The 13,674-nt window shown below is 43.5% G+C and overlaps 1 protein-coding gene across 6 annotated transcripts; it reads left to right on the top strand.

Annotated features, from left to right (window-relative positions):
* The first annotated feature begins 6,504 nt into the window (after positions 1–6,504).
* LOC103723332 (uncharacterized) lies at positions 6,505–11,912 on the top strand. Of its 6 annotated transcripts, none has more exons than XR_015987803.2 (7): positions 6,505–6,823; positions 7,103–7,244; positions 7,523–7,904; positions 7,989–8,143; positions 9,351–9,535; positions 9,952–10,163; positions 11,593–11,813. XR_015987803.2 is itself a non-coding variant. In XM_089930645.1 (7 exons), the coding sequence occupies exons 2-7, from the start codon at positions 7,131–7,133 to the stop codon at positions 11,684–11,686; spliced, it is 885 nt and encodes a 294-aa protein (XP_089786771.1). In that variant the 5' UTR covers positions 6,561–6,823; positions 7,103–7,130; the 3' UTR covers positions 11,687–11,912. The 6 variants fall into 6 exon arrangements, 5 of the variants coding, with proteins under 5 accessions (XP_038981925.2, XP_088579301.1, XP_089786775.1 ...); XM_089930645.1 differs by lacking the exon at positions 9,351–9,535 and having other exon boundaries at positions 6,561–6,823; positions 7,523–7,796; positions 7,869–7,904; positions 11,593–11,912; XM_039125997.3 differs by lacking the exon at positions 9,351–9,535 and having other exon boundaries at positions 11,593–11,912.
* The last annotated feature ends 1,762 nt before the right edge of the window (positions 11,913–13,674 follow it).

Raw genomic sequence — 13,674 nt, 5'->3', positions numbered from 1 at the left:
CAAGTCGAGCCTTATCTGAATCCACTGAAGTTGTTTCAAACCGTCCATCATCACCGCATCTGCCTCTGAAGAAGCCACAGCTGAGTGCAGCATATTCAATTTCGCATCGTTTATTTGGAGCTGCTGTAGCATCCTCTATCTTGTTAATTCCTGCTGCTATGAAGTTTAGCCTTTTGTATGTTGTATGAGAGCCACTTTCTGAAGTTGCTTCCGAGAGAGCTTTTACACAATCTGTTGAAACCAAATATCTGGATCTCTTTGCAGATGTTAAACCCAGAGTATGGCATTCAGACTGGAATAGGTTCATGTTTTATTTGCAAATAACCATCCAGAATAAGTAGGAACCTGCTCCTAAAAATATTATGTTTCTAATTGTTTTTTCACTTTGGCTATTTATGTTTTTCATTGTATTGAGATTAGATTGTACTCATTTTGCGAAAAAACTGTGGCAATGCCATTTTCTACCTTTGAACCTGGAACCTCTCCCCAGTGCATGCTGAGAGCAGAGTGCGATGCCAACAAAGTAGATCGAAGTTCTGTTGGCTCTGGTCCACCCTTACCTTTTGCAGTTTTTCCCTCTCTTGATATGTATTCAGGTGCAGGGTTTATGGGATTTACGATATCAAAGTTACCTTGGCCCCAAGAATTTTCCACTGAACACTTGCTTGGTTTCCTACAGAAAGAAATGATCTGCTGGAATGCATTTCCATGACTTGAATTTTGAATTGAACATTTTGCTCGGAATTTTGAATTGAACATTCTTCTGTGGAAATTTTCCTGTGAAAGCATGTTCGGACTTCAGGAAGTCTGATGAAATGGAAGCTTTCAATGGGTAAAATGGTTCTAGAAGAAACAATCGAGGCATCCAGTCATGAGAGAGATAAGTGCTTTGTTCTTCCAGTATGACTCTGAGAAGTTGTTTTTGAGAATAACTATTATCTATGCATAAACACTGCACTTTCATATTGCCATTTCTTTTAAATGCATGCTTATTTCTTTGAAATTTTGTAAAATGAACAATTAGTTAGCTGCCTTTTTACTACTGTCAGTGTTTCTTGTAAGCATGAATTTATAGCTTGGCGTCACCCAAAGGAGAATCCATCTATTGGTTCTCCATATTGCAATGCCTCCATCCACTTTGCAAAAATTTTCTCAACAGCTAATCTGACGTCATTATTCAAGAAGAAACCCTTGAGACCAAGTCCATAGGCCTCTTGAGCTAACAATAGGCCGAGTCCAATGACGGCTTGGAGGGTTTTGAATGTGACCCGACCTTTAGCTTGCAGCTTAGTGCTGGGGCATGGCCTAAAACAGCCCATTCCTAAATCTAATCGCTCGCTCGCTTTTCTGTTATGTTTTAGAATTTTGTCTCTGTTCTTCCTCCTTTTCTCAGAGAGAACGGCTCACAAATGGATAAGTTAAAACTGATTTTTTTTCGCATTCTTATACCTAAGCCCCAAGATATAAAAATTAGAGATAGGTTCTGTTGGGGGAAAAATAGACCACTCCATAAATACAATTAAAGCACCCAAATCCGACAGCAGGCCTGAGCTCATGCAGGCCGAGTTCATGCAGTCTGAGCCGAGCTCATGCAGGCCGAGCTCAGAAGGCCAAGCTCATGCAGGCCGAGCTCATGCAGTCCGAGCCGAGCTCATGCAAACCGAGCTCAGAAGGTCGAGCTCATGCAGGCCGAGCTCATGCAGGCCGAGCCGAGCTCATGCAGGCCGAGCTCATGCAGGCCGAGCTCATGCAATCCGAGCCGAGCTCATTTAGGCTGAGCTCGTGCAGGCCGAGCTCAGAAGACCGAGCTCGTGCAGGCCGAGCTCATGCAGGCCGAGCCGAGCTCATGCAAGCCGAGCTCAGAAGGCTGCCGAGCACAGAAGGCCAAGCTGACCTCAGAAGGCCGATCTCGTCGTTCACATGCTGCGGCCATGCCCTGTAGTAGCCTCACCGCACTATGCGTTACTTGCCGGCCACGCCACGACATATCAACCAGGGATCATACCCTGCTACGACTGTCAACGCCTCACCATTCCCAAGAATGGACTGCACTGCGCCCCACAAATAAGCTCTGGCTGCGCGCCATCTCCTCCCATGATGGGAATGGGCCATCCACGGTAACTCATTACTTCACACGCCCACGTTCAATCGTGACGGTAACCCATTAATTCGCCCAGTCACATCACAGGTAACTCTGCTACTCCTCCTATAAAAAGGAAAACTTCTTCCTCTCAAGAGGAGGTTTCGAACTTCTACATACAGTCCATCTCCTTCTCCAAAATTAAGCCCCCCTCTGACTTAAGCATCGGAGGGCCGGCGCCGGAAACCCCGGCCACCGGCTTTTTTGCAGGTCCCCCGGAGGACACAGCCCGTCGACATACTGCCACCCGCCATTTCCGCACCGGAGCTCCTCCTTCTCAGCCAAGTGGTCGCCTCCGGTCTAATTTCCAGCAACAGTTGGCGCTAGAGGAAGGGACCGAGTCGTGGCCATGAAGCTACGGAGTAAGGGAGCCTCTAACGCCTCCCGGCATCGCGTACCAAGTCCTGGACACTCAATCCAGAACCCATCACCAAGGCCTCCGGCGGATCCAGTCCCCCAAGTTCAACCAGAGCAGTTCAACCTGCTTGTTCAACAAGTCCAAGCACTCACTGCGGCCGTTCAAGGCCTACAGCAAGTAGAAGACCAACCTCTACTCCCTCCTCACGAGCATGAGTCCTTAGGACGCCGCTCGCGACGTCACTTCTCTATAGAGCGTCGCCACCACCGAAGCTCCCACCGAGCTCGACCCCCAAGCCGGAAGGGCTTGTCACGCATCCATTATCCTGAGAGCTCGCGCCGAAGCCTGACGCCTCGAGTACGGGAGCACCCATCTGAGGCGGGGTCTGCCCCATGCCAAGCTGCAACAGGAGCCCCACCCGAGCTCGGCAGAAAAGTCGAGAACTTGGAGCGGTAGATATAGATGCTTCAAGACCGAGGCCCAAAGCGAGACGCCGACCTTGACTTTACAACAGAGTCTCCATTTCCTCAATGGATCATGGATGAATCAATCCCCCAAAGGTTCAAGATGCCACAGATTGAGCCATATGATGGCTCATACGATCCTCTGGATCATTTGGAGAGCTACAAGGCCCTTATGACACTCCAAGGAGCCACAGACGCTCTACTCTGCAAAGCCTTCCCAGCGACTCTCCGCAAGGCAGCTCGTCTTTGGTTCTCCGGACTAAAGCCCAGCTCGATTCTCTCCTTTGAATAGCTGGGCAGGCAGCTCGCCACCCATTTTGCCGCTAACCGGCGTCAACGCCGGATTTCAGACTCCCTCTTCACCATCAAGCAGAAGGAGGGAGAATCCTTAAAAGACTATATCAGTTGCTTTACCTCGGCCACATGGGAGGTTCGCAATCTCGACCAGTCAATCGCCATGTCGGCATTGAAGACTTGAGCTCGGTCCTATAAATTTCTCTTCTCCATCGAGAAGAGCTTCCCCACCGACTTTGTTGAAATGTTGGCCCGAGCTCGCGAGTACGCCAAGGCTGAGGAAGCCATGGCCTCTCAGCGAGAGGCAGCCGAACAACCTGCCAAGATGCAGAAGACGCGCCACGAGAAGCGCTCCCAACCAAGTAGCAGATCCCCCTGGCATGAGAAAGAGCCTCCTTGGCCCAAGAGCCTAGCTCACTCGAGGTCTCCCCTCCAAAAGTTTCAAACATACACTCCCCTCACATCCATCCGAGCAGAGATCCTCATGGAGATTGAGGGTCAGGGCTACCTCCGACCTCCATTGAGGATGCGACCAACAGAGTCGCGGAAGCACTCGAAAAAGTACTGCCACTTCCACCGAGATCGCGGCCATGATATGGAGGATTGCTACGAGCTCCGTGATGAGATCGAGGCACTTGTCCGCCGAGGTCGGTTGAGTTGTTTTGTCTGTAATCATGCCTACAGGAGAGAGCCTGAGGAACAAAACTTAGTGCCGCGTGAGGAGTGGAATAACAACTGACCTCTCGCGAGCATCAACAATATCATTAGAGGGCGGGCGAGTAGAGGCGCCTGAAACATCGAGCTCGAAAGAAGGAGCTTCCTCAAAGCATCCATGCACTACGAAAGTCATCTCCTTTTCCGATTAAGACCAAAAGAGTGTTGAGCCCTCTTTATGACGACGCTATAGCTATTTCCTTCATCATTGCAAGACTTTAAAAAGGATTTTAGTACATAATGAAAGCTCGGCTGATGCCTTATTTTGTATGCCTTCCAAAGGATGAGCGCTCCTCTGGCTAGATTCACAGGAGATTCTACCCCAAGAAAGTACTATGAAGTTAAATCCTCTCATGGTCCAGAAGACCGAGCTCATGCAGGCCGAGCCAAGCTCAGAAAACCGAGCTCATGCAGGCCGAGCTCATGAGGCCGAGCTCAGAAGACCGAGCTGATGCAGGCCGAGCCGAGCTCAGAAGACCGAGCTCATGCAGGCCGAGCTCATACAGACCGAGCTCAGAAGACCGAGCTCATGCAGGCCGAGCTCATGTAGACCGAGCTCAGAAGAACAAGCTCCAAAGGCCAACCTCAGAAGGCCGGTGCTGAGCCAAGTCCTGAGGGACTTCGAAGCTCGAGAGCCATTAAAATGTCTCCAAAAAGGTACAGGACGCCACTTTGGCTTTAAATAATTTCAATATTTTACCTATTTTCAGGTCGAAGAATCCAAAAAACGACCTACGGGTATCTCTATCTCCAACGTCGCCCCGCTCCGAATAAAGGCGTATGATCGCCAACGGACGAAGTCCATCTTCTGTATGTGTCTCCAATGATGCCCCGACCAAACTCGAGACGCCAATTCGACGCCCTTCATTCGACGCCATTCGATGCCCTTCGACGTCCTTCGACGATATTCGATGCCATTCGACGACATTTGACGCCCTTCGACGACCATTCGACGATATTCGACGCCATTCGACGATATTCGACGCCCTTCGACGACATTCGACGCCATTCGACGACATTCGACGCCCTTCGACGCCATTCGACGACATCCGACGCCATGTCAACGTCGTTCGACGCCATGTCAATGCCGTTCGACGCCCTTCGACGCCTCTTACGACAACATGCCCCGATCTGAGTGGGGGCACTTTGCTGAGTCGACCACAAGCCAAAAAAGGTCGCTGAGTCGACCTGAAGCACTTAGCTCCAACTGCATGAGAGGTACACCCTACTTGGCACATACATCTCCATAGACATTTGGCTATATTACAGGATGATTGACGACTGGACTACTTCATTCGCTCGAGCCAAAAAGCAGCTCGAACTCGGAAGTCGAGGGTAGTGTTGGGGAAAAAATGGACCACCCCACAAATACAATTAAAGCACCTAAATCCGACATCAGGCCTGAGCTCATGCAGGCCGAGCTCATGCAGTCCGAGCCGAGCTCATGCAGGCCGAGCTCAGAAGGTCGAGCTCATGCAGGCCGAGCTCATGCAGGCCGAGCTCATGCAGTCCGAGCCGAGCTCATTTAGGCCGAACTCATGCAGGCCGAGCTCATGCAGTCCGAACCGAGCTCATGCAGGCTGAGCTCAGAAGGCCGAGCTCGTGCAGGCCGAGCTTATGCAGTCCGCGCCGAGCTCATGCAGTCCGAGCCGAGTTCATGCAGTCCGAGCTGAGCTCATGCAGGCTGAGCTCAGAAGGCCAAGCACAGAAGGCCAATCTGACCTCAGAAGGCCGACCTCGTCGTCCACATGCTGCGGCCATACCCTGCAGTAGCCTCACCGCACCATGCTTTACTTGCCGGCCACGCTACGACATATCAACCAGGGATCATACCCTGCTACGACTGTCAACGTCTCACCATTCCCAAAAATGGACTGTACTGCGCGCCACAAACAAGCTCTGGCTGCGCGCCATCTCCTCCCATGATGGGAACGGGCCATCCACGGCAACTCATTACTTCACACGCCCAAGTCCAATCATGACGGTAACCCATTAATTCGCCTAGTCACATCACAGGTAACCCTACCACTCCTCCTATAAAAAGGAAAATTTCTTCCTCTCAAGAGGAGGTTTCAGACTTCTACATACAGTCCATCTCCTTCTCCAAAATTAAGCCCCCCTCTGACTTAAGCATCGGAGGGCCGGCGCCGGAAACCCCGGCCACCGGCTTTTTTGCAGGTTCCCTAGAGGACACAGGCCGCCGATGTACCGCCACCCATCATTTCTGCACCGAAGCTCCTTCTTCTCAGCCAAGTGGTCGCCTCCGGGTCCAATTTCCAGCAACAAGTTCCATCTTCTATCGTGGCATTAGATGTCAATTCACCTATATCGAAGTACTGGAGGAGTTCATCTGGGTGGACTATTCGAGTCTTTTTATAGTCTTTTGTTTTCTGATTTTATTGGCCACATTCACACTCGTCGGATATGAGCCATCGTTGTACAAAAAAGAAAAAAAAAATGCCGGTGGAGTGAAGCTTAAAGCTGAATTGTGGCACTCTAACATTTAAGCCCTCTGTGATATCAAAATCAGAAATAAGTTTCCTCAGAGTATGATGCCCGATATCAACCGCAACGAACCTTCGATGGCGACGGCTTCGGCTCTCGCCTCTCTCTCTCTCTGTCTCTGAACCCTTGACTCCCCACCGTCAATCTCTCTGACGGCCCGAGCCGCGCCCTCCTCTCTCTCTCTCTCTCTCTCTCTCTCTCTCTCATAGCTCATCCAGCGCTTCTCTCTATGCGATCCCAAATCTCCTCAGCGGGGGTAGTTTGAAACCCTTTTCCGCTCAACTGGATTCGATCTGCTCCTCTTTTCGTGAGGAATCTTGGAAATTTTTCGGGAAATTTTACTCGCAGGTATAGAAAATTTCTTTTTCCTGACCCCGATTTGTTGGAATGCAAGGGATCTGGTGTTCTTGTGTTTTTTTTTAGTTTTTAGTTGCTACTGCGTTAAATCCCCAAACTTATTTATTTATCTCTCTTAAATATCAGCCAATTAATTCTCAAAATTTTCATCTTTTCCCCTCCCGATTGATGTAATCTCAATGCTTGGCGAGTTGTCTGTGACTCGCATAATCATATACATGGATTAATTGGAGATTCTCATTAATGGCCGGTCCTTGTTCTCCTTCGCAGTTCCACTGGGAAGTGTAACCACTAGTATATGGACATGCAATGCCAACATAAGGCCCAATGGCTGATGATATTTGGCCTCTTCTTCCTCTTGATCTTAACCAGCAATTGGGCATGTCATGCCGCTGCTTTGTCTTCTGACCAGGTTAGCATGAAAACTTATGATTTACATTATGGGCTGCACCTGAGTCTCCTAACATTGTTTTGTATTGTTTTTATTATAATGAGGTAAGATAATAATTTTTGCAAAGAACTCGTCTTCGAGTGTTGTCGTGCAGGATATATATATTGTCTATATATTCATTGTATCTTTTTTGCTATATAATTTTGGTCACATAATTTTCTGTTTATCATTGTTTTTTGCCATTGTTTTCATTATAAATTATTAATATTTATATTTCCATATGCTAAATTTAATGTCAGGTGAGCAATGTGGGAAGCGGTGATGGGAGCATCTTTGGCTGTTTGCCATGCTCTCAAGCTTACCTTGCCAGCTCTTATTTTGATCGCCGCAATAGCCTGCTTGAATCGGATTTTCATGATTTTTTAGCTCAAGAATTCGGTACAGGTGACTTGTGTAGAGGGCTGGCTAATGATATGAATGTGCTTGGACTTGCAGACCTGCACCGACATCTGAGCGGTGAAGGTTCTCATCGGCATGTGGTTTCCACCTTGACATTTGTTAACCAATCAGATGGTATGAAGTGGCTTGATTCTCACTCTTGTGAAGCAGTGATTATTGAAAGACTTCCAATTGGAGTCTTTGCAGATCCATTTGAGCTGCAACATCTTGTCCACCGTAGAGGTAGAAAGCTTATCATATTCTAGCAGCAAAGCCAATTGATTTACTCCTTCGCTAAGTGTTGACAACTCCCCCCCCCCTCTACAGCCTTTCTTGATGCTGCCGTCTTTGGAGACTCGAATCTGGAATTACCCTCAGCTCTGTCCAACAGATCAATTGTTGAAATTCACATGGATATTAGGAATGACTTGTTGGAGAACCATGAAACTGTTATTCAGTTACCGCTGCATGCTAGATATCCGGTGAGTTTAAGAAAAAGACAAAAAAGTTACGACAGTTACTTTGGAGTGTTTCATGTTATTTAAGAATTTGTTTGTATAGTTTTGGTGGTTGTATGCTGAAACTAGCATTTTATATAATTAAAATTTGTAATTTTAATAGGTGAATTGTTTAGCGGATGCATATAATGTACATATCAAACTTAAATTATTCAAAGTTTGTTACATTCAACAACTAGGAAGCTCTCAATGCCAAATGTGTTGAGTTTTTTTCCTCATCATTTTGTGTACAACTAATGAACTTCTTAACTTAATTGTATGCATATAGTTGGAGAATATGATATTTCTTCTGTATAAAAGGCATGCTTATTATTGTTTTGATGGTGCGTTGTATTGAATTTTCAATACGGGTCGGAGAATTGTCTCAAGTCCAATCATTGATATATTGTAATGTGGGTGACTATTGAAGCCTTGGGTTGTAAGATGCCAAAGGATAACAGAAACTAGAAAAATTATACATGAAGTCCATTATCAACCTTCATGCAATGGTTAGCATCATAAAGATGAAGCAAAAAATTTTGTTTCAATCAAAATATATAAAATGTGATCAGAGGCACGTGGGGAGGGTGGTTGGGGGTGTGTGTGGCCTCATATCGTGAAGCAGGGAAATGAAAGTCCGACTTTTTGAGGAGTGAGACAGAAAAGATACAAAGTTAAATCCCTATGGCGTCCCCCATGTAAAGATTTTTGAATCATTCTAAACTTGATTTAAATCTCCACAGGGGCCCCTTTACCCATCTTAAAACTGGAAAATGACATTTGGACTCCATCTTATTTATTAGGGAAATACCAAACCAACCATGAGGATTGAAAATTGAACTACCTTATTCTCGTGTTCTTTACTGACTCTAAGATCTTTGGATTCAAATGAATTGCTTCAGTGACTTCTAACTCGCTGACTTATATTGAGTTGAACTTCCGACTTTCTGAGTCTGAAGTTGCTGGAGTAATTCATTGTTTAGGGTACCAATGCGTCTCTTCTTACTTCTGTCTGATGTGTTCTTCATTTGGTTTTCTCCTATGAAACTTTTTATTATTAGATTCATCATCATTTTTATTAGAAGTTTGAATCACATAGAATATAAGCTTTCTATTAAATAAGAAATGGAGATGAATGCATGAGAAAACTTGTAATTGCAATTTATTTGAGTTACTTTGATTCCTGTATCAGATTGCACATATGAAGTCAAGCACTTTTCCAGCAAATGAGGTGGTTGACAGTATTGTAGCGAAATGGGTATTACCATGTATGCATGTCTTTACATTTACAATACCTGGATGTTGATTATGTTGTACCGTGGATTCAATAACTCAGCAACAAGTGGGCAGACAATCCGTGATCAGTGTTATTTCAACGTACGTAAATCTAATATGTAGACTATATTGATGATGAGGTTTTCTATTCTTTAAAGTTAAATTAAAATAGTGGTCCTAAATAAATGTAAATTAGTGGGGCCAGCTCTAGTTAGACACTTTGGCTTTCACTCCTTATCCAGGGAGTATTTCTCCTTTTATAGCATTGGGATCTCTTAAACTTTTTCAAATCATATAGAAGGTATCGCACCAGTTTCATATAGTTAACCTTAAGAAGAATCTCTGAACTAGCTCTTGTCATTTTCCACTGAAACTTTGAAGCATAGTTTGTCCATTTTTCTATTTACTAGTGTTCTTTGCCCTACAATTTCTGGTAGTTTAAACTTCAATCACATTTGCCAGAGTCAGTTCTGCAAGTTTTGAAACATACAGTTTTAATTACTTGATTTCATTTGCAGCCCCTTGACTCCAGTGGTTATGCAAGGATCGAAATAGGCCGACCAGACTTGTTCATACGCTGTAGACCAAAACAATTACAACCAGAGTCCTGTTCATGGACGCTTAAAAATCTGGGTGCTGGATATGCGAAAAATGTCATGTGGCAAGTACCCTGTGGAAATGAGGCACATACAGGAATTGTATCCAGCATTACTTTTGCTACAGCTCTAACGTGCGTTTTATTAATTGTTTTATCAGCTATTTATTTTTCTGGGAGCAATAGTATCAAATGCTCCTAATGATCATTAGCAGCATTGCTTTTTTATGTTATTGGATGCCCTTTTCTCTTTCCAGTTTCTTTAAATTTGTATTAAAGGTTTCTTCATGATCATTAACAGAGGGAATATTTTCTTTTTAAAATTATTTTCTACCACTCATCTTTGCAAACAGGTCTTTGAGGAAACTGGTTTAGTTAGTTAGAAGACCATCTCCACTGTGTTGGGTCTTCTCCTCTGACATCTTTGCAGCTGACAACCGTTTCTATTATTCTCATATTTCAAAACCCACCTGTTCTTGCTAATCCCTTTCTAATACTGCTATGTAAAATATATAGGAACCTATCAGATGATGACCTGAGCCACTCCTTTGTACAATGGGTACGACAAGATATCCAATATTTTGCGACTTGGATTCAGTTTCTTACTGTTCTTCTGTCATCTTCACCTGTATAACCCATTTCCTCTTCACCTTTCCTTGGCCTACTATCTCCTGGCTTTATTATAATACAGCTGCTGGCAATGGTTTTATCCAGAAATTTTGTGAAAATGCATGTCCCAATGGGTTTCCAATATGGAAGTAATTTGTCATTTTAGTAGAAAAAGATTGATGATCAATCGAGTTCGTTCCATTGTTTGATCACCTAATGCCTTTGATGGGATTTCATGTGTTGGTTTGGTAACATATAAGAGAACACTGTGGTGGAGAAAAAAATGAAAACAGGAAAAGCAAAAAAATTAACATTTTTTCTCATAATCCATAGAAGTCGATACATGCAGGTAACATTTTTTCTCATAAAAAATTTAACATTTTTTCTCATAACATTTTTTCAGGTGAAGCCTGCATTTAAGATACATGCAGGTAACTCATCTTTGTCTGGGCCTGCATAAAATTGTGTATACCAATGAGAGATCTGTACTATCTTGAAATGGATGTACCGCTCATGCAGCTGACATGGTCTCAGTTTTTTACGTCAGATCAGCTGCTTGGTAGTAATATTATGAAGGCAGGCTTGCTGTTAACATTCCTACCTTTTTTCTAGTGTAATCTTAGACGTTTATAGGCATGCTAGACAGAGCCCTGGATAGGATCAATTGAAACCCCTTCATTGTTTCTGCTACTTTTGAAACTCGTATTTGCTCGTAGTGATCCAAATTGATTTGCTTGAAATTGTGGCAACTACAATTGGCTTCTGTCCGTTGGAAAATGTTTATTTATCATCAGACCCTCTCCATGGTTTTGTGGTGTGATTTTGGTAGGAGCTAACTGCATTTTTTTGAGATGTTTTCTAAAAAAGTAGTCGAGATGTCTACTTTTTATGCTGAACTTGGAAAGCTGTGAGCCTGTTCGTTGGATTTATAAAATGTGTCCAAGTTCTATTGCAGGATGGTTGTTCTATCGCAGGACGACTTGATGAAACAACATGGATGCTTGCTTGACAGGAAAACAGAGCCCAACGGATTGATACGGAACTGCTAAGATTTCGGCAGCCTCGTAAGGTTTCATGCCTGCTCCTGTGGGAGAGTACAGTAAAATCAGAATGAAGTCTTCTCTATTTTTTCTTTTTACTTTGTTGATTGAATGCAAATGAATCTTCAAGGAGAAAGTATTTAAGAGAATGCATTAACATGTATCAAAGGTAATGCATTAACATTTAATGAGCGATTTTAACTGCCTCAAGAATGAATTATGTTTATTTGAAACACTAAGTAATTTCTTTATTTTCCATATATATTCATTCTAAACTTTTTTGTTTGTGCATATTTTTGGATACGTCTAAAACAAAAGAATGTTTGAGCAAATTAAGGATAATTGCATCATTTGCTTTCCTTGGCATATAATTGGCTCAGAAATATGTAGTTAGTGGTATGTAAGTTGTCCATGTACAATGCAATAGGATTGCGTGAAGGATTAGATATTTTCTCATTTAAGTCAATAGTGTTTAGTGTTTACAAAGGTGCGCAACGGTTGTCCGCCCGCATTTCCATTCCCCTTGTCCGGTTGGAAATGGCGCCAGGTTATCCCACTTTGATTTCATGGATCTTGAATCACCTAATTCTTAGATGAAGATGATCTTCAATCCCTCATAAAGCAGGCTTTACGTGCCTGAAACCTTGCAATTCAAGCAAGAAAAAGTGTGATATATTAAAGTTCATCAAATGACGTTCACCTACGAGAACATCAAATGACTCGGGAGTGGAAATTAGACTTCGTTCATAGGCTAGGTGAAATTAGGGTTAGGCCGGGTTTTGCCCCAGGATTGACATAATTTACATAATTTACATAATTCTCGGCTTAGCCTAGCTTGACCTTCGGGCCTATTTTCTAGATCCAAGTCTGGCTTTTACTCGAACTTCGGACTTTGGGCCTAGCCTAGCTTGAGCTTCAAGACCATTTTTTCCAATTTAAAAATAATGATATTAATTTAAAAAAATTAAAAAATACTAAATATGAATAACTAAATATTACCAACAGCAGTTTCAATACTCAATAACTAAAATAAAGTACCGTAAGATTGTAGATCTTTGCCCAGTAAGTTTACATACCAACAAACCAAGGAGTTTAATCATAAAAACCTAGGGCTAAAAGAAATTCTAGGTCAGGCTAGTTTGGCCCAAAATTTCATCTCTAAGCCCCAATCCGGTTTGGGGTGCCTACCGGCCTAAAATCGTGGTCCAAGCCTCCCAACAGGCTTGGGGCTTGACTGGGTAGGAAACGTCACCCGGCCAGTGAACAGTTGTATTTGGGATATAAGAACTTCATCTTGGTATGAAGTTGACAAGATCTAAAACACTTGAACAATCTTAACTTCGTAATCCAAAAAAATACTGGATATTGTTCATAAAGATTCAGCCGAAATTAAACTCGGACAAAAATCTGGACCCTCTAAACCTATCCTTTAAATAATTGATTTGACCTGCATCCAATCGAACATGTTAAACTAATTTGGGTAGGTGTGGTTGGTCCAATTTAGGGTTGTCAAGTGAAATGAGCGGCTTGAACTTGACTCAAGCTCAACTGTTGAAACTTAAAAAATTAGCCTAGAACCAGCAAAATATATTCATAATTAAATAAGCAAGCTAAAAATTGACCCAATTTGTTCAAACTTCACTCCAGAGGGGCCAAATATATTTTTTCTCTATATATTACATATTATATTGATAACAAATTATTGGATTGAAATTATATTTGAATATATTTTATTTGTTCTTTGAATCAGCTCAATGTGCCAAATTACAAATAAAGCTTACATCAACCTATAGCTCGACCCAAGGCTGATACAAGCCTGAATTGACTTCAGTTTGATTTAGAATAGCTGAACTATTTAATAAAATTGATGTTAGGTTTCGTTTGAACTTTACTTGGAATTGAACTCGAAATAATTAAGCTCGGTCTCCATGTCCAAGCTCGAACCTAATCTCAAACCGAACCAAGCTTGATCAGACCCCAGATTGACCCGTCCGAGG

This window comes from Phoenix dactylifera, chromosome 1 (genome assembly GCF_051530095.1).
Source record: "Phoenix dactylifera cultivar Ajwa chromosome 1, Ajwa_hap1_PhDact_Kaust_v1.1, whole genome shotgun sequence".
NCBI classification, from domain to species: Eukaryota; Viridiplantae; Streptophyta; class Magnoliopsida; order Arecales; family Arecaceae; genus Phoenix; species Phoenix dactylifera.
This window is presented reverse-complemented; position numbering and strand designations above follow the sequence as displayed.